The following is a 21,397-nucleotide window of genomic DNA, read 5'->3' on the forward strand; positions in this document are numbered from 1 at the left end:
TATATTACTCTATACTTTAATATGGAGAAGGCAATGGCACCCCACTCCAGTACTCTTGCCTGGAAAATCCCATGGACAGAGGAGCCTGGTAGGCTGCAGTCCATGGGGTCGCTAAGAGTCGGACATGACTGAGCGACCTCACTTTCACTTTTCACTTTCATGCATTGGAGAAGGAAATGGCAACCCACTCCAGTGTTCTTGCCTGGAGAATCCCAGGGACAGGGGAGCCTGGTGGGCTGCCGTCTATGGGGTCACACAGAGTCGGACACGACTAAAGAGACTTAGCATGCATACTTTAATATAACTATACTTTAGGATTTTGAGTCACCTATGATTTATTTTTGTATAACATACAAGCAAGGGCCTTTACATAATACTTTCCAATTGGATTAATATGATGGTATTAGTAAGATTTGATGTTTGAAAGGGCAAGTTCTGCCCTCTTTATGGTTCTTTTTGGAAGATTTTCTTCAGTATTCTTATACTCATAGAAATAGGAATTTCAGGATACATTAAATTATATTTTAAATTAATGGGATTTTGAATGACGAGTGAATGAAACCATAGGTTAGTTTGGGGACAACTGATATCTTTAAAATATTCAATATATCCTTAGTATACTCTCCATTTTTATGATTTCATCTTTTTCTTATATCTTTAAGGCCACTTTACTCCCTTATTAGTTCTAAAAGCTCTAACAAAGTTTTCAAGGTAAATAATCTTTTCTGCCTCTAGAGATAGTTGTTGTCTCAGTGTTTATAATTTCTACTTTAAAAATAAAAAAAATAACTCACTGCATTGGCTAGGCTCTGCAAAAAAAAAAACAGAGTTAAAGGGATGAGGTTAGAGTCTGCCCCAGACTTTAATGAAAATAACTTTTAATGCCTTACATCCTTAAGCTTTGTTCTAGACCCCTAGTAGATAACCTTCTGAGAAGCTAAAATAGTTCCAACCTTCCCAGCCCTACTGCACTGAGAGTTACTGTTGTTTTTTTTAAATCAGAAATTATGTATGATAATACATTTCCTCAAATGCATTTTTAGTATCTGTTGAGATGATCACATGTTTTGTTTCTCTTTTCGTGTATTTGTTAAGTCTGAGCTTGGTATTTTTCCAGGGCTTTCTCTGAAAGAACTGGGTGGACAGGATCAACCCCATAGTGTAGACTCTGCAGTTTGCTGGGACATAGTTTTCTTTTTCCTAAAAGCATCTCAGTGAAAGTCATTTCTAGGAGAGCCAAGGAGGATTTCTGGTGGAAAGGGTGGAACAAAGGGCTTAAATCTGGACAGAGATTAAAAGTTATCTTGAAACCAAAGATTGGCCTCTGCTTTTGTCACAGAGTAGGTATGCCTAAGCCTCCAAAGAGCATAACTGAAGATAGGGTGTTTCTTATTCTTACATACTTAATAAGAATCGAGCAACCTCTTTGACCCCACACAGTCATAATTTGAGTATGAAATAGCACTTTTGACTGTCTTTGCACCCACTGCCTTCAGAGGAAAACCATCATCAGGGCTCACTTCACTGCAAAATACCCTGCTTCTGAGAATCCTTATGTAACAGGGAACCAATTAACCTAGAAGACTCTGTAACGTTCAAGGGTCCATCATGAGTGACCACTTTAGGTACTGACATTAAATAAAGGCCCTACAAGCACATCCTAAGGATTCGGGCTTCCTGGACCCTGAGGCTGACTCTGGGCCCCGAAGGTCTTTATTCCAACGGCAGGAACCTCTTGGCCCGTCTAACAAGCACTCTGCAAAGACAGCAGTGTCCTGAAGGCCAGAGGTCTTGCCCCTTCCTCTCCCCGTGTTCTGTTACATGCGACCTTGCAGTTCCAGGCTGAGTCTATTTCCCCAGCCTTCGCATCTGGGCTGGCCCTGTGACGAGCGCTGGCCGACAGACCGTAACAGAAGCGACAGTGTCAACTCCAAGGCTGCGCCTAAGGAGGGCTCGCACGTCCTGCTGCTTCTCTGCAGCACTTCAGTCCCCACCAGTCACACCGCCCCACGAGCCTGCAGTGTGGGGAGGGGCTGAGGGGGACAGGGGGCAGGCCAGTCCAGGCCAGCCCAGGTCACCTGTTCCCCAGACATGCAAGTCCAGCCAAGATCAGCTGAGCCACCTGACCAACTCATAGCCGTTTCAGACAAGGGAACAATAAGCCTTCATCTGTGAATGCTACTGAGCATTTGTGAGTGTTTGGTAAACACTGTCGTGGCAACCCGACTGATCTACGGGCTGAGCTGCTGTACTTGGGGAGATGCTTATACAATAACATTAAGATTACAACAAGGTTTTAAAATGTACTGAGTAGTGGTTAAGCCGTCTAGTGAGTCAGACTCGGGTTTGATTTCTCGTTTTGCCACCTATAGGTTATAAACTTGGGTGTTTGAGTAAAGGACCAGAAAGAAATTGTCCCCACTTCCTAGTAAGGACAGAAACTATGGTGAATTTTTTTCCTTTTTAAAAATCTACTTCTCTGAGTTTAAGTTTTTTCATCTATAAACGCGGATTACCATGCCTGTCTCATAGGGCTGTGTGAGAAACGAATGTGAAAAAGAAATGCAAAAAGGCGAAATGGTTGTCTAAAGAGGCCTTACAAATAGCTGAGAAAAGAAGAGAAGCGAAAGGCAAAGGAGAAAAGGAAAGATACACCCATTTGAAAGCAGAGTTCCAAAGAACAGCAAAGAGAGATAACAAAGCCTTCCTCAGTGATCAGGGTAAAGAAATAGAGGAAAACAACAGAATGGGAAAGACTAGAGATCTCTTCAAGAAGATTAGAGATACCAAGGGAACATTTCATGCAAAGATGGGCACAATAAAGGACAGAAATGGTATGGACTTAACAGAAGCAGGAGCTATTAGGAAGAGGTGGCAAGAATACACAGAAGAACTATACAAAAAAGATCATCATGATCCAGATAACCACAATGGTGTGATCACTCACCTAGTGCCAGACATCCAGGAATCCGAAGTCAAGTGGGCCTTAGGAAGCATTATTACAAACAAAGCTAGTGGAGGTGCTAGAATTACAGCTGAGTTCTTTCATTTGCTTAATTGGAAAAGGAGTACGTCAAGGCTGTATATTGTCACCCTGCTTATTTAACTTATATACAGAGTACATCATGCAAAATGCCAGGCTGGATGAAGCACAAGCTGGAATCAAAATTGCCAAGAGAAATATCAATAACCTCAGATATGCAGATGACACCACCCTTATGGCTGAAAGTGAAGAACTAAAGAGCCTCTTGATGAAGGTGAAAGAGGAGAGTGAAAAAGCTGGCTTAAAAGTTCAGAAAAATAAGATCATGGCATCTGGTCCCATCACTTCATGGCAAATAGATGCGGCAACAGTGGAAACAGTGACAGACTTTATTTTTGGGGGCTCCAAAATCACTGCAGATCGTGAGTGCAGCCATGAAATTAAAAGACGCTTGCTCCTTGGAAGAGAAGCTATGACCAACCTAGACAGCATATTAAAAAGCAGAGACATTACTAACAAAGGTCCATCTAGTCAAAGCTATGGTTTTTCCAGTAGTCATGTACAGATGTGAGAGTTGGACTATAAAGAAAGCTGAGTGCAGAAGAATTAATGCTTTCGAATTGTGGTGTTGGAGAAGACTCTTGAGAATCCCTTGGACTGCAAGGAGATCCAACCAGTCCATCCTAAAGGAGATCAGTCCTGAGTGTTCATTGGAAGGACTGATGTTGAAGATGAAACTCCAATACTTTGGCCACCTGATGTGAAGAACTGACTTATTTGAAAAGACCCTGATGCTGGGCAAGATTGAAGGCACGACAGAGGATGAGATGGTTGGATGGCATCACCAATGATGCCATGATGGACATGAGTCTATGTAAACTCCGGGAGTTGGTGATGGACAGGGAGGCCTGGCGTGCTGCAGTCCATGGGGTTGCAAAGAGTTGGACACAACTGAGTGACTGAACTTAACTGATAGATGAAGTGCTCAACATAATTCACAGTGCCTGGGAAGTAGTCAGTGGTCTCCATATAAATACAAATATGAAATATCCAGAGTATGAGGCGGAGAAGGTAATGGCACCCCACTCCAGTACTTTGCCTGGAAAACCCCATGGATGGAGGAGCCTGGTGGGCTGCAGTCCGTGGGGTCGCTAAGAGTCAGACATGACTGAGCGACTTCACTTTCACTTTTCACTTTCATGCATTGGAGAAGGAAATGGCAACCCACTCCAGTGTTCTTGCCTGGGGAATCCCAGGGACAGGGGAGCCTGATGGGCTGCTGTCTCTAGGGTCGCACAGAGTCGGACATGACTGAAGTGACTTAGCAGCAGCAGCAGAGTATGAGGAGTTCCCTGGTAGTCTAGTGGTTAGGACTCTGCACTTCCACTGCAGGTTCGATCCCTGGCTGGGAAACTCAGATTCTGCAAGTTGCTTGGCACAACCAAAAATATAGATAGATAAATAAATACTATGATCCCAGATACTTTTAAAAAATTGAATAAAAAGACTGCACCTCCTCGTCTAAGCTTCATGGTTTCTTCACTGCGCATCTGAGTGTGTGTGTGTGAGTGCATGGTCAGTAACGTTCAGTTCTCCGTGACCCCATGGACTGTAGCCCACCAGCTTCCTTGGTCCCTGGGATTTCCCAGGCAGCTGGGTTGCTATTTCCTTCTCCAGGGGATCGTCCCAACCCAGGATCAAACCCGAATCTCCTGCATTGGCAGGCGGATTCTTTACCACTGAGCCACCTGGGAGGCATCTCTCTCATCCTCCTAACTGCTCCCCCCCTTCCGTTCGAGTCCTCACAATGGACTCTCCACACAGCCTGGAAAACATTCTAAAAATGGACCTGGACTTCCACGGTGGTCCAGTGGTTAAGACTTTGCATTGACACAGCAGGCAGCGTGGTTTCAGTCCCTGATTGGGGAACTACAATCCCACATGCCACGTGGTGCAGCCAAAAATAAACATAAAAAAAATAATACAGACCTATGCTGGTCACCCTCCCATCTGAAACCCTCCAAAGACTTTGCACTGCCGCTCAAGGCTCCGCACCCCGCAGGCCTAGTCATGCAGCCTTCCCTCCGCTCCTCAGGCCCCAAGCAGGACCTCCAGGTCTGGGTCCTCAGGATTCCTTAACCTAAACATTCTCCCCTGCACTGCCTGCCTGGCCCTTCTCCGTCCTTTAGTCGCCGGTGCAAAAGCCACGTCCCCTCACTCTCTGACTTTGCTCTGCCCCAACTACCAAACCACCCTGTTTCATGTCCTTTGCAAAATGCATCTCTACCCCAAATTATCTTTTGTATTTGCTTGACTTGGTCAGAGACCTCCCTCCACAAACACGTAAGAACCAGGGGATGGGGACCTTGTCTTCTTTGCTGCTGTATCCCCAGCTTCTAGAAGGAGCCTGCATGGAGGAGACGTTTAATACTAACCACTGAACAAATGGAAATAAATACCCCTGGTTCATAATGAGGACTGTTTGGGGAAATATGTTTTCTTTTTATTATATTTTACCAATTATCTATAATGAGCCTCTTTTACTTTCAAAGACAGAAATAAAAATGAGCTTTTAAAATTGGACTTTGCTTCATTTTGCAAAGAGAAGAAGCCCCCAGAAAAGGAAGAAGAGGAGAAAGAAAAGGCTTAACCAAACATTAGATTTGAAAGAGTCCTTTTCAATTCCAGCAGCTGTGAATCTGTCATAACATTTGACACTTTTCTAGTGTCCTGAGCCTTATTTGGCTGATACATTAACTTCAAGGCAAAAACAAATCCCTCTGTCTCTGTTTTAGACACACACACACACACACACATACACTTCCCTTGTGCCAAATCCAGACAAGGTGCCCAGTAAGTGCTGTCCATGATTGCAGAACAAATACACTGAAAGGTCCCTATAAAGATCAGTTTGATCAAAGCAGCTCTTTCCTAACACTCTCTCCACAGTAATGGGCTCTCCACAGAAATGGGCTCTCCACAGAAACATGGGTAAAACACAACATTGAGAAGCCAAACCAACCCATTATGTATGAACGTAAGGAAGGGTCTGTCTGCTCCATTCACTGAGAGAGTGAGTGAAATGCTGCCCTGTGGGCTGGTGGACAGGCCTCCGCCCACTGAGAAGTCGCTGTTAGGAGCAAAGGTCAGTGGTCAGCACCCCCCTAGGTACCCCTCCCATGTACCACCTCACTTAATCCTCAAGATATGTGTGTAAGTTCGAATCATTAGTACCCCCTTTTTCCAGACAGTTTAAGACAAGCTCAGAAATGCTGGAGAAGGGAATGGCACCCTACTCCAGTATTCTCACCTGGAGAATCCCAGAGACAGAGGAGCCTGGCAGGCTACAGTCCAGGGGCTGGAAAAGAGTCGGACATGACTGAGCAACTATCACTCACTCACTCAGAAATGCTAAATAATGAACCAAGATTGCCCAACTGGTAGATGAAACAGAATCTCACCTCCCAATTCTTCTGATTCTAAAGCCCAAGCTCTTAAGCACAGAAATGCCTTAAAGGAAAGCAAGGGATTTTGTACTCTCCGACTGAGCTCAGTGTCAGGACCTGGGTCTCCTGGCCTCATGGACAACTTCCCACTGACCCATGAGCCTGCCCCACAATTTACGGATTAGGAAGAGGAGGGTCAGAGGTGAAATCCACATCCTCCCCCCCGCCCCAACACACACACAGTCATGCAGCTGGAAAGCTGGAGGGAGACTGGTGGGGCTCAGTCTCCCAGGGCGCGCCATGCTCCTGGGCGTGGATGCTTCCCCAAGCGGGCAGGGATGCCCCCAGGCATGGACGAGAGCCCCAGGAATGAGGGCAGCCAGCCGCCCCGTTTCCTTTCCCTCCCCGCCTCCACCACCTCGGTCCTCCTGAACGGCCGCTCATGCCAAGGACACGCCTTCAGCAACAAATCAACTAATGGCCCAGAGGGCCGGGGCTCCTGGCTACATATCATGCAGGCATCTTTATATATCACTCATCATCTTTAAAGAGCTGCTGGATGGCCAGAGACCAGGCCTTGTCTGTGCTGTTATGGGATGTGGCTGCAAAGGTCATGTCACGGGGGAGCGTGTTTTACATCTACACCCTTGAGTGGTCAGCACGCTAATTAACTCTGGGTCTGCGTTTGGGCACAGACAGGGGAAACACCATTCAGGCTCCTGCTCCAGCCTCTGTCCGTCCCCTCTGACCCATCCTTTGGAGACCGCTGGGCTCGCCTGAAAGCACAGATGGACTTGGACTCAGGGTGCACCTGCCCCTAACGAGCTCTGTGACCGGGGCCAGCCGCTCCCCCACGCAGAGTCCTGCTCTCTCGTGAGTTCCCCGGGGCTGGCTGCACTGGCCACGGTGTGGGGTGGCCACACGGCAGCGTCTGCGCCCCCGCCCTCCAGCACACACTGCCTGCCAGCTGCCACCCGAGCAAAGCCTGCTGGACGTCACCAAGTGTGACCCTGCGTCCAGGACAAGCACGCTGCTCTGGGATCGCGCTCCAGTACCCAAAATGGCCCTGACTTGATCTGGCAGCTCCTGATTTGGCAGAGGCCAGGGCTGGATTAGCAAGCCCTCTCATTCCAAGGGTGTGGATCAGCGCAAATCTTGCCAGTGGAGTCAGCAAGAAACCTGCCTCCCTGAGCCGACTGACAGCTGAGGGGCTCAGAGCCTCCCCCGTTGGCACTCAGTGCCACGCAGCAGCACCAAAGCTCCAGCCGGGGGTCCAGGCATGCGTGGGCCCACCGGCCACCACACCGTTGTTCCCTAGACGAAGTGACAGAGCCCCTCCAGCTCCTCTTCCCCAGGGCCAGAGTCCCTCCCTGCTGGGCGCATGCCATCGCCAGGTGCAGGGGATTAAAAAGGTGGCCGGAAATGTACTCACAGCCCCACAGACCAAAGCCAGCGGGTGCAGGCCGGATTCCAGGTCTGGCAACGCTGACCCTCCCTCCCCCCATCAACCACAGGTGAGTCGGAAGGGCCACGGATGGGAAATGGTGCCCGGTCCTCCCCTGTACTCTCCTGTCTCTGCTCACTCCATCCCAAGTCATGGCATGCCGCTGCACAAGAGCAGGCCTCTTGGTTCCTCTGCACTTGCAGGAAATGCATGGCGGGTGAAGACCTGGGAAGTGCAAGGTTGAATCCCACCAACTGCCTGCTTGCCCAGCCTTTGAATGCTCTGCACATCAGACACACCCTCTGAGAACTGCGTGGCTGTAATCCTCCCCAGGCCGCCCAGGGAATGAGGGCTCTCATCTAGAATGACCATGTCAATCCTTTCTGCATCTCCATGGGACAGAGGACAAGCGACAAGAGGCATCTGGAGGGGATGAAGCGGGGTCTGGGTTCCCCTCCTCTGCCCTTCCTCGGCCCCCTGCATGGAAACAGTGGTGATGTTGGTTTCCGAGGAGGAGCAGACACCAGAGCGGCTCCTGCCCAGCGTTATTCGCTGCCTCTGGACCTGGTTCAAGTGCACACGGAGTGTCGATGGCCTCGTCCTGCCCTCCTGACAGCCCTGCAGAGCCCCAAGGGCCAGTGGGCACATGGTACCTGCGGAGAAACTGAGCCACTATGCAGTTTATGGAGGTCCCGCTAGGATGGGGCTACCTTCTCATCAAGCAGAGAAGCAAGCTCTCCATACCTGGAGGCTATTTTCGGAGGCTCTTTCCGTTTCTAATGACAACACGCACCACTGGAGTCAGCACTGCTGAGGTCCCTGGAGCCTCTTTAATTGTCCGAGTTGGTGAAAATCTGCAGGTCTAGTCACTTGAAACCTGCAGTTTTCAAAGTGCTGCCAGGGCGAGTTATTAAACTGACTATTCTCCCCTGGGCCATGTGAGTTTTTATTTGGATTCGGGGACGAGGTAAGCACAGGGCTTGCTGACGTCCACGGCAAACCCCGGAACCGGCAGCAAACAAATGGCCCACATTCCCCTGAGCGACACCCTTCCTCCTCTCCCAACCCCTCAACCTATCCAAACAAACATAGGAAGAGAAACAGAATTGTTTGAAAGCCTGAGTTTCCGGGTGAACATGAATAGGACTCAGGTGTGGCTTCTCAAGGCGATCCACACAAATTCTTTCCTGTGAGAGTCTCAAGGCTGAGCACCCAAAAGTAAATAAGCTTTGCTAAGGCCTCCTGCCTCGGCGCCCAGCCAGCGCACTCTGAAATTCTCTACCCAGAGTTCAGAGTCCTGCGCTGGTCAGGGTGCAGCCACTCGAGGCCTGTCACTCACTGCCGCTGGGAACCGAACTCAAAGGCTGAGCTTGCAGGGACCACCAGCCCCTCTCCCTGGGTCTCCCAAGGCCTGGACGCTGCCGTCTCCTATCTCTTCTTCCTTCAGGCTTCAGGTGTGGACCACGCCCATCTCATGCAAAAGGACTGGAATCCAGAGACCAGGCCAGTGACGCGGACTGTGGGCGAGACCCCCTGGGCTCTGGTTTGAGCACCAGTTATATAATGAGATGCGAGTTCAGGATGAGAGCAAAGGTCATTCCAGCTCTAGCAGTAACCATCCTTAAGTCTTGGGGAGGCTGTGCATCTTGGTTCAGATCCGTCAGAGGCGGGACAGGCCATCCCTGAGGACCTGGGCTGATGCAGTGCCCTCCTCGCTGGGCCCCCTGCCCCCTGCAGGCTTGTCCTGAGCACTTCAAACAGCACCTCCACCCGATCAAGGCCGCCAGCGGCCTCGCTCTGCCACCTGGTCCAAGCTTTGTCCAGAGGCCGAGATGACCTCAGCCCTGCTCCGCTCTCAGTCCAGCCACGCTGGTTGGCCCTGTTCCAGATGCTCTTGCTTCTCATCGTCTCCACCTCTACCTGTCTGACCGCCCCTCAAGGTCTAAGTCAAGCCCCCCTCCCACTGACTGTCCCAGTGTTGGTGACAACGTCCAACATGCCTCACATTTAATATCTATATCATATCTCATGCAAGCATATGCTGGCCTGGAAGCTTCTCAGGTTAAGTGACTCTATAGCTTTTAAGCAATTATCTGTTCTCAAACTACACTGGAAATCTTTTCAGGCAAAGGCCTGGCCAATGCCTTGCACAGAAGATGATTAGCAAAGGCTTGTTGGGACTTCCCTGGCCGTCCAGTGGCTAAGACTCCACTCCCAACACAGGGGGCCTGCATCTGAACCTGGTCAGGAAATTAGATCCTGTGTGCCGCAAGTAAGGCCTGGTGCAGCCAAATAAATATTTTAAAATAATAATAATAAAGTAAAACAAAGGCTTGTTGACTAAAACATTGATTTAACAAACATTTACTAAGACCTACTATGGACTAAGTTCTGAGCGTGTGTGTGTTAGTTGCTCAGTCGTGCCTGACTCTTTGTGATCCCATGGACCCGCCCGGCTCCTCCGTCCCTGGGATTTCCCAGGCCAGAATCCTGGAGTGGGTTGCCATTTCCTTCTCCAGGGGATCTTCCCAACCGAGGGACTGAACCCGGGTCTCCTGCATTGCAGGCAGATTCTTTACTGTCTGAGCCACCAGCGAAGCACCAAAAGTTTGCATGTTCTTAATCCAGCAGAGCTGTCAGTTTCCTAGTTGTGTATTTACTTTTGTTGTGTGTGTGTGTGTGTGTGTGTGTATGTGTGTGTGTGAGAGAGAGAGAGAGAGACAGAGAGAGTCGCTCAGTGGTGTTGGACACTGTGACTCCATGGACTGTAGCCCATTGTTCATGGGATTTCCCAGGCAAGGATATTGGAGTGGGTTGCCTTTCCCTTCTCCAGGGGACCTTACTGACCCAGGGATCAAACCTGAGCCACCAGGGAAGCCAAGCTGTGAAAATACATAAATAAAACCCAGCACACAGCCTGGAGGTGGACACTGTAAGCACACAGGTGTTCACAGCAGGTGCTAAGTGCTACAGGAGAGCTTTGCTCAGGGAACCACAGGGTGGAGGCCAAAGGCCGATCACTAAGCCAGATCCCTGGAGGGAGTTGCAGGGACATTGGGAAAGGCTTCTCAGAGGGAGTTGGCATCTTGGAGGATTCTCAACATTGGCTGGACAAGTAAAGAGATAAGGGGTGATAAGAGACAGAGAGAACAGAATCTGTGAGGCCATGAAGATGTTGAAGAACTCCTGGATCAGGCAGGGAACTGAGAGCAGGGGGTAGCTGGAGCTTAGAGGTCGAGGAGAGGGGAAGGAAGAGCTGAGACCGGACAGAGAGGGGCCCTCGGTGGCCAGATCTCACCCTCAAGGGGCTGGTGAGTGAGTGATGAGGTGACACCATGGCAACAGTGGAGGAGGCATCAGAGGGGAGGCAGGACGTGCTGAGCAGCTCCCCCAACGCTGGGAGAGGGCAGGCTGGATTTAAGAGTCATTGATGAGGTAGGATCAATATGAGACTCCGTAAATCTGTGAGGCAGCGCAGGAGAGAGCAGGTTCCAGCTTGGACAGCCAGAAAGGAGGTGATAAAACTCACCGGGACCCAGGAGTCGGCGCCCTGAGCACTTTCAGAGGAAAAGTCAGAGTGTGTGGCTCCACCAAATCCAGGCACCTCTGGGCTCCAGATGGAGACCCCGGAGGATGTGGACCTCAGCTTTAGGCAAAAGTCCAGGCCTGAGAAGCGCAATTGTAACTAGAGACACGGATTTCACAGCCTCGAGATCCCCTGGGAGATAATACAGGGCAAGAAGAAAATCAGAGAAAAGGCCGTGGGGTAATCTTGACGTTCCAGGGATGGGAGCTTTAGAGGAGTCTGCGGACAGTTCTTGGAGAGGACAGAAAGGCAGGAAGTGGACTCATTCCTGGACAAGCTGGTGTCATGGGCTGACTGAGCGAGGGTTCGCCGCGTTACAGCTTGATAACTGGCTCCAGGTCGAGCAACCAGTGAGGTACAAGAGCTTACATTCAGACTTGGGTTACTTCCAAAGCCCTATTCTCTCTACACTCCCGCCACCACTGACACCTGCCCAAACTACAACAGGAATACCACGGGCCATGGCCAACAATTCCCGCCAAGCAGCCCTCCCCTGGACCCCTCGTGCGGCGGAGTCCGGGGCTCTGACCCGCTCCTCGGGATGTCCATGTCTGCTCCGCGTCCTCTGGGGGAGCTCTCTCTGAGGGATGTTGAGCGACCAGCCTAGAGTGGCTCCTTTGCATCCACTGCCTTGATGTCCCCTAAAGTCCTCGTGACATCTTTTGATTCACTCTTGGTCTGGAGAGTGTATGTTGGACAGAGGATGACAGATAAAAAATGCCCGTAGATACCCCTCCAGCCCACAACAGAGAAGTCTGCAGTGCGCAGGCTGTGTATGTAACATGGAGCAGGGAGGTTCTCTTCCTCAGTATTAATGATGATTCTGAAAGGTTACTAAATAAGTGTTGCTAGGCAACAGGAGTCGCAGTGGGGGTGTGGGGTGGGGTTCTGCTATCTCGGGGATATGGATTCTTGGGGAGGGGGAAATCAGCTTAACCCCACAGAGTCAGCTGGTACCTGAACAAAACGCACTGTGTGCCCCCCACCCCACCCAGCGTCTCATCCGGGGCAAGGCGGGCACTCTGCTTCACGTAGGTGCTCCCGGCATGGGTACTCTCGTCCGATGGGCATACACCTTGGTGATGAGGTATCATGGGAGGAACTGCATTTTAAAGAAGTGATAGCTTGGTCTCGGTTATTTGGGCAGAGGAGAAGGGAAGACTAAAGAGCAACACACACTGTTTCCAGCGATGTAAAACCTGAATCAACATTCACTGAGCATGCGTCATGCATGCCGAGACTTGGGAAAGGCAGACACTCAGGTTTTCTCAAATAAATTTAAGTCCTACACAACGGAATATTTGCCAAACAGGCACTGGTTTTGACAAGCAATAAAAATGGAGGGGCTTAACGGAATCTAGTCCTTGCCACCACCATGCTGGTGGGGGACAAGGGAGATGCAGGTACATTTTCCTACGTATTTATAAGCCTCGCTGTAAGTCAGCCCAGAGTCATGTGGTTCCCTTACATATATTAGCATAATATTCTAAACCAGACAATTTCTTAGAAATGTGTTGTTTCGGAAAAATTGGAATTTTCCAGCTTGCACTAAGATTAGCCAAGCTAAACCCATCTGGCTCCTGCCTCATGTAGAAAAATCTATATGGGACAAAAATCTGCCTTTCTATTCCCCAGGCACAAGGTGAGGTCTGCGTGCCTCTTGGGTAAACAGAAACGAGGACCAAGTCAGCATCAAACACTCGTGCGGGTCCTCGTGTTGCGAAACCCCTTCTCGAGCTTCAGGCCAGGGCCTGCCAGGACCACGCGTGGGACGGGGGGCCCGGCACAGTCTGTGACCTTTCGGTGGACCCAGCGGGGCCCAGCGCCTCCGTGACCTTTGTCATTCCAGCGTGCAACCCGCCCCCACCACCCCAGTCAACTCAGATTTCCTAATATTGATAGAAACTCCTTAGCTAACGAAAGGCAGTTCTTACCTAAACATGGGAATGAGAGAAAGAAACCAACTGAAAAGACACGTGGGCAAACAATAGATGGGCAGGGATAGGGGTGTTTCCTCAAAAATGAAAGGACAGACGTATCGGACAGGGACGGAGGGACAGGGATGTATCCCTCCAGCGGGTGGGAGGCGTGAAGCGAGACGTGATGCCCTGATGCCAGCGGGCAAGGACGCCGCTCTTGGCACAGCTCAACGGACAGAGGCATGGAAGGGGATGGCAGAGCACAGCCTCAAAGGACAGAAGGAGAGCGACCGAAAGCAATGAAGGCGGAGACTTTCTTCTGACACACGCTGTGCAGGAGGAGTCATTCCCCGAGACGGAGGATGCTTACAACGGGCTCTCTGAAGAAAAGATGTCCGTTTTCTCTCTATCTCCTGAAGCTAACTAAGCAGAAGAAAGGAGACACTGTTACTCCCCAAAGTGGGCCAGGCCAGGGGCTCTTCATATTGAAGTCAGACAGCAAGGTATTGACTTTCATATCCACAAACTCTGTCTCTTCTAATGGAATCTGAGGCCACGCAGTAAGGAATTACCCACTAGCTGGCCACCAAAAGGGAAGCCTTGCTATTTGGATCTGAAAGGGCATAACCGAGGCATCACCACCTAGGAGCACGGTTCCTAATTTTACCCCCTGTCTGAGGGGGTAACCCTGGTTATGGCCCAGATTCACCTGCAGAGCTTTAAAACATATAGATGTTCAAATACCTCTCCCACCTCAGTCAGAAGCTCTGAAAATGGGGCCTGGAACTCTCTGTTTTCAGTTTGTTTTATTGATTTATTTTTTTAATGAAAGAAGAAATAGCCTTCACACTCACTTTTGATAGGAACTAGTACAATTCTTTTAGAGCCTACACACTTTGAACCAGTAATTCCACATCTAGGGACTTACACTTTAAATATGCTGAATGTATGGAGAATGGCAACCAAGGATGAAAACAAGCTAAAGGTACTTGTTAAATAAATTACAGCACATCCAGACAATGGAATTCCATGCAGCCAGGAGAGCTCCATATACTCATATGGAAAGATATCCAAAAAACATTAAGCAAAAAAGGCAAGTTGCATAACATTATGTATAGTACATATTCTTCGTATAGTGTGTGCATATACGTATATTTCCATACTTCTCTACACAATCAATCTCTCTATAAATATATGTACACATGTATTTATACACACAAAGAAAATGTCTGGAAGAGTATCCAAGGCACTGCTGACTGTTAAATCTGGGAATGAGATATAGGAACTCAAGTTGTATTTTACACTGGTCATATATTACTTCTCAACATTCAAAAAAACTAAGACCATGGCCTCTGGTCCCATCACTTCATGGCAAACAGATGAGGAAACAATGGAAACAGTGACAGATTTTAATTTTGGGAGGGCTCCAAAATCACTGAAGATCGTGACCGCAGCCATGAAATTAAAAGACGCTTGCTCCTTGGAAGAGAAGCTATGACCAATCTGGACAGCATATTAAAAAGCAGAGACATTGTTTTGCCAACAAAGCTTCGTCTAGTCAAAGCTATGGTTTTCCCAGTAGTCATGTGTAGATGTGAGAGTTGGACTATAAAGAAAGCTGAGTGCTGAAGAATTGATGCTTTTGATTTGTGGTGTTGGAAAAGACTCTTGAGAATCCCTTGGACTGCAAGAAGATCCAACCAGTCCATCCTAAAGGAACTCAGTCCTGAATATTCACTGGAAGGACTGATGCTGAAGCTGAAGCTGCAATACTTTGGTCACCTGATGCGAAGAGCTGACTCACTGGAAAAGACCCTGATGCTGGGAAAGACTGAAGGTGGGAGGAGAAGGGGACGACAGAGGATGAGATGGTTGGATGGCATCACCGACTCAATGGACATGAATTTGAGCAGGCTCCAGGAGTTGGTGATGGACAGGGAAACCTGGCGTGCTGCAGTCCATGGGGTTGCAAAGAGTCGGACACGCTAAGCGACTGAACTATTTCTTTTGTAATTAAATTATTTTAAATAACTTTTTTCAAAAAGCTCCTCCAGAGAGTCTCACATGAGGCCGAAGTCGAGAACCAATTTGTTGTTGATGTTGTGTCGCTGAGTCCTGAACCAAAGGTCTGAAGATACAGCCCACGTGGAGGTAAGTAGCTAGCACATGGAAGCCAGTAAGGAAACCCACCACCCATAGAGATTCACACCATGTCATACCTCTGACGTGCCAGAAGGTGGCGCCGCAGAGACAATCACCCAGCTCTTGGGCCAAAACTTTTCAAAACCAATTTTTCATAAACCAAAGTCTTTTTGCTCCTCTCAGGACTCTTTTTTTATGCCAACAGCATTCTTTGCTGCTGCTTCCATAGGGGAGATTTACACACATTTGTGCCATGTGCATTTTTTCACAGAAATCCATGGGTCATTCAATATATTCCAATACAGTGCTTGGGAGATGTTTTCCTGAAGGCAATGGGCTTGCTCAGAACGCCCGCTCCTGTTCAAATGGTCCCCAGTTGTCTGCTCTGGTTTACTTATCTCCTTATCTTATTCCAGAGTCAGTTCCACAAAAGCAGACAACAGTCAGCCACGTGGGGCGTCTGTCCTTCTCAATCCATCCTCACCTTTGGCCAGAACAGGCAATGTGGGGAGTAAGGCAGCCCAGGGCAAGGACCACACCTTTTCCTCCCCTCCCACCAAATGCTTTTCTGAAAGTGGGTGTGTTGCCACAGCAACTGTCAAATTCCATCAGTTTCACCGCCTCTAACCTCCCAACTTCTTTAAATGTGCCACGTTTGAGACACGTGCCTCAGCTGCCCTGGAGTGCAGACCCCCGACCCCTCACCACACACCAAAGCCTCGCTTCTCTGGGTATTCATCACATATACATTCTTTTTATTATTTTCCCTCTCATTTTAAAATTTTAGTCTCATGTCCCTTAACGCTATGATCTGAATTAATTCTTGAGCGTATTTAATGGAAATTAGTATCAGTCAAGAAAAACTCAATGAGTCATTTAAATATGTACTTCACATTGAATAATTTGAGCTCATTCTTCAAGACACAGTTCATCTCTGATCATTTCTCTGCACCCCATTCAGAGCTGACCACTCTTGCCTTCCTGACTTCACTTTGTCCATACCCTTAACACCTTTTTTTTTTTAATTTCTATTTTCTTTCTTTACAACTTTCATTTCTTTCCAAGTGGTACTTTTTTTTTTACCCCCCTCTATTTTTTGGCCATGGCATGTGCCTTATAAGATCTTAGTTCCCCAACTAGGGGCTGAACTTGCGCCCCCTGCAATGAAAGTGTGCTTCGTCACTCAGTCGTGTCCGACTCTGTGCGACCCCATGGACTGTAGCCCACCAGGCTCCTCTGTCCATGGAATGCTCCAGGCAAGAATACTAGAGTGGGTTGCCATGCCCTCCTCCAGGGGCTCTCCCAACCCGCAGATTGAACCCAGGTCTTCTACATTGCAGGCAGATTCTTTACCATCTGAACCAGCAGGGAAGTGGAAGTGTAGCATCTTAATCGCTGGACTGCCAGAGAAGACCCATACACTTTAGTCACATTTATTTATCTATCTCTTTGTAGTTCATAAACTTCTCAAGTTCAAGAGATAACATCCTCCTGATCTCTGAATTCCCAACATCTAGTTCAAAGCCTGACAGCTGGCCCTCAGTAAATGTCAGGTAAGGAAAAGGATAAATGCACTGAAAACAAAGGTTCATTTGCTGTGATCCTCCATTAATTTTTATCATGTTAAGTAACAGGGATAATGATGTGGTGACCAGGTATCAAACCTGAAGGTAAGAGCCAAAGAACACATGTGCAAATGCTTTTTTTAAGAAGGAGAATACAGAAAGTTCATTCCTGAGACTTTTATACCATCCTCTTTTTCATTCTTGTTTTTCAGATCCAAGAAGTGCATCGAGAGGGAGGCTCCTCCATATGGGGAGAAGCAGTGAAGCCCCGAAGAAGGAAGCTGTCACATTCCTGGAGTCCTCACCAGGCAGCCTGACATCTGGTCCACACGCAGGGAAAAGAGGCCACATCCTCACATGGAGCTCTATTTTTGCATCTGAACTGCTGATGCTTCACTTGTACAACTTGCCTCACACACAGGAAGGGGAAGGGAACTAATATTTACCAAATGCCGGCTCCACGCCCTGAGCCTCCTCACCTACCTGACTCTGTGAACACCCGTTCCCCACGTTTTGAGTCTGCAAGGAGCTCTCGGTAAGCATGTCTCTGAAAAGCACGTGAAGGTGCGCACTCCCTTCACCCACCCGCGGATGGCGCAGCACAGAGCTGCCGCCCGGCACGTCCACATGGCCGTGCGTGGTTCTCCGTGCCAGCCGCTCGGGAGGGCTGAGGAAGGAAATCTCAGCACGGAGGACTGGTGTTCTTGGGCCCCACAGGCCTCCCTGCTGCACCGGGCAGATCAGCACAGCCTGGGCCCTGGGGGCCCGCCCCTGCCCTCCGCCCTCCGCAGACCGCGCCACGAGCTCGGCACAGAGGCACTGCGTGCTGCCAAGCCTCTAGAGTGTCCCTGACTCTTCCGGGATGGCTGTGTTTACCACTTCACTGAGGTTCACTTTTAAGATCGGACTGGAAGGCTCTGTGGCTTTGAGAGCCGTACCAAAGCACAGAATCCATTTTTAAGTCACATCCGCTATGATTTGAAAGGGAAGCCTGCGCTCTGACAGCTGGCCTCCCCAGGCCGGGGCGGTGTGATCTCAGTGCAGCCACAGACACATGCATGGCCTGGTTTGGGGGTCCTTTCGCTGGCATCCCCTCCACACCCAGGTCCCCAGGATGCCTGACACTGTCATGCCATCCACACGGGGGTTCCGAGGTCCCGGGAGTTCTCCACCTTCCATGAAGGCAAGCATCTCCTGCGGGGAAACAGGAGGGTGGGCCTGCACACAGGTGCCGCAGCCAGCCCGGCTGCCCACTGACCGGACTCCGTCGGCTGTCTGCTCCTTCTCCGGCCCTTGGTTTTCTCCTCTGTGCAAGGAGCATAATAATAGTACCTACCTAGTACCAATAATAGCAGCGCCCAGGGCTTGCTTTGAGTTTTAATTGTACATGTAAAACCACTCAGTCTAGCTTGTAGCCCAGGCTACAGTAAATACTAGAGAAGGATTAGCTGTTAATCACACTGTTCCTTTTTACCCATCTGTTTGAAGGAAGCTCTGTGTTCAGAGAAAAACTGGTGCACACTGCAGACTGCCTGACTCTCAGGATTTCAGCTGTCAAGAAAGAAGGCACGAGGGTGACCGGTCCGGCTGCCTCACCTAACGGGCCTCCCCTGTGACGCTGGGTGCCCTGGGGTGAGCGGGCATCACAGCTCACCATGCAGCTTTGGGTTGTACCACGCTCTTCTCTGAACGTCTGCTCTGTGCGTTTGTCTGTTTTTCTTCCGCACCAAGGGAAGATGGCCCTGGTGCAGTCTCCCCTGAAGTGAAGGGATACTCCCCTCACATTCCAAAGGCAGACACCCAGGACTCTGTGCCAACGAGCCGCCTGCCCCCCTCTGACAAAGGCTAACCGAGCGGAACGCCGTGTTCCTATGAGCCAGCCTGGCCTTCCTAACCAGACTCAAGCCAGGCTTATTTATTAATACGGCGGACCCAAAGGGCCAGGACAGATTTGCACCCGAGAAAGCAGATTCGGAATTATTAATGTTCCGCCTTATGAGTTTATACATGGCTCTTTTTTAAAAGTTCCCCCCAAATCACAACTTGATCTGTAACATTTTAAGTTCATAAACCAATACATACATTTATATATGAACATACATGGTAAATATGCCAAGATGTTAATTCACCCTGGATAATGGAAGGGTGCTTGCTATGCAGTTTTTAAAAAATATTTTAAACCTTTCTCAAAATGATTTTTCAAATGCCGCAGTTGTTTGAATAATTTTCTGCTCTGTTTTCTCCAGAGGCCTCTGCGACCTCACCCTAGTAGGAGGGAGGTTCTTTTCCCCAACATTCTACTAAACTGAGACACAGCAGACTGAACAGCAGCAGCACGTGGGGGAGGGTCCCACACCTCCAGGGGCCTCCAGAAGCTTCACACTGCGTTTTCTGGTGTGGGCACACAGCGGGCAGGGGGCTTAGAATGAACTCTGCTCAGAGACTGTTGAGGACATCACAGATCCAGCCAAAACCCAATCTAATTCTTGACCTGCCATGGCAGAGGACAGGAGGCCAGAAGGGCAGCTCCGGCCCCCAGGCCATCCTCAGCACAGGGTTGGCCCCCGAAGCCCCTCTCCTTCCAGCAGGGCCCTGTCTATCTCAGAGGCCCCAGCCACTGGCTGGTGAGGACAGAGCAGCCTTCCTCAAACCAACAAACCCTATGCTCAGGGGAGTTACATCCTAACGTGTCACTGGAGAGGCCTCTGCATCTGCTAACTGAAGAACTATAAGTTGGTGTTTTTCAAAAAACTGGGATTCCTCTCCATTCCTCCCTTCCCCCAACCCAACATGGGACTTCTTACTTGCCCAGTTAAAACTCCGATTAAGTACCTGTTAAATGAGTTTCACAACTCTTACAGGTGATCTGGGGACACGGAACAGTCTGGAGTTGCTGGCTTGCCACTTGGCATGGAAAGTCAGGGCTGAGTGAGTACCCACCTTTGTTTGTAATCTCTCATCCTTGGCTATTCAACAACCTATCAGAAAACAGCCCAAAGAGCAGCTCACTGGAGCCCTGAGGTCAGCCCTGACCCCATCACCGTCCACCAGGGTCTGTACGCACGGCCCCTCCTCCAAGACCACCCTGACTCAGCGCTGCCCTAAAGGAGCTCATCACATCCCCCGGACCTTCCATACAGACTTGCCATTTTGAACCAAATTCTGCCGAAGATATTGAAGTGAGCACAAGTGCTCCTGGAAAACCATTTATGGTGAAAGTAACGTCTTTGCGGTCTCACTCACTCAACAAATGCTGACTGGGGAAGCACGTACACCAACCATGGGGCAAAGCATGGGCTTTGGTGCCTGAGAGAAACGCCCAATCCCTGTCTCTTGGACACCCATGAGCAGGGGTACAGTCCACACAAGTGCTCTGGGGAACATGGGGTTCAACACACCACCACCTGTTTTATGCAAAACTCTCATGGGACGGAAGTACCCACATTGGCACGAGACTAGGTCAAACCCAGGCCCAGCCACTTAATCTACTGATTTTCAAAGTCCCAACACAGTCAATTCTGAGTGGCAAGTGTCCTGCCATTCAAAGCAGTAAGAAAAGCAGTGTGCATTACATCAGTTAATTATATCATCAAGTTACATTCCCTGAACCCTCCCCCAAGCAAGGGCAGAGGGTAGCCACCTCGAGGTGCCATCTTGCTGGGTGGCAGATGGCAGCGAGCCAAGAGCTTACACACTCACCGTGGCCAACGTAGAAAGCAGGTGACCCACACAACACACCCGCCAGACTGCAGATCAGACCATCCCCGTCGTCCACCAGAGCTTCTGCCCATCCAAAAGGAAAAAGAGACAAAAAAAAAACCCTAAAAAAAAAACCTGTCTTGCTTATAAGGGGAAGGAGAACAAAGATTCTGAACTTCAACCATTTCTCAATGCTTTCAGGAGATCTCTTTGAAACTGCAGGGCAACTTTCATCTCTCCAATAACCTTGTCTGACCTCACCTGAAATGACTAATGTGATTGCAACAGTTTTACTCTGTGAAGTAGCCCTCTTTCCACCCCCCACTGTGCTGAGGCCTCTACCATCACCATGAGAACTTGGCATTATTTTTAAAGCTAATTACCTTCAGGTTTTGGAGACAGGTGGCATGGGTTTCTGCCCCCTCCCTTCTGCAGAGTAAGGAGAAACTTGTCCAGATGCCTGGCAGGAGAGCCTGCATCCTGGTCCCCAAGATTCTGGGCACCCTTCTCATGGGGGGAGGGGATCCGTGGCATTCTGTTCTATGAAGCAGCAGCTGCCGTATGCATCTTGTGGATGAAAAAGTTTCTTAAATCTTTATTAGTTGCTGTTTGG

General features: G+C 49.3%; 1 protein-coding gene across 4 annotated transcripts in view; it reads right to left on the reverse strand.

Annotated features, from left to right (window-relative positions):
- Positions 1 to 21,397, reverse strand: part of HLF (HLF transcription factor, PAR bZIP family member) — a 54,370-nt gene that overhangs the window by 12,759 nt on the left and 20,214 nt on the right. Inside the window, exon 3 of one of the 4 annotated variants that reach the window (XM_086360898.1) lies at positions 20,785 to 20,868. The exons of the other annotated variants lie outside the window; for them this stretch is intronic. Within the exon in view, the coding sequence (XP_086217024.1) occupies positions 20,785 to 20,868 (84 nt within the window). The remainder of the gene's footprint in view (positions 1 to 20,784; positions 20,869 to 21,397) is intronic. 4 annotated transcript variants of the gene reach the window in all.

This window comes from Bos grunniens, chromosome 19 (genome assembly GCF_055505025.1).
Source record: "Bos grunniens cultivar Pamir isolate PY7600 chromosome 19, Bosgru_T2T1.0, whole genome shotgun sequence".
NCBI classification, from domain to species: Eukaryota; Metazoa; Chordata; class Mammalia; order Artiodactyla; family Bovidae; genus Bos; species Bos grunniens.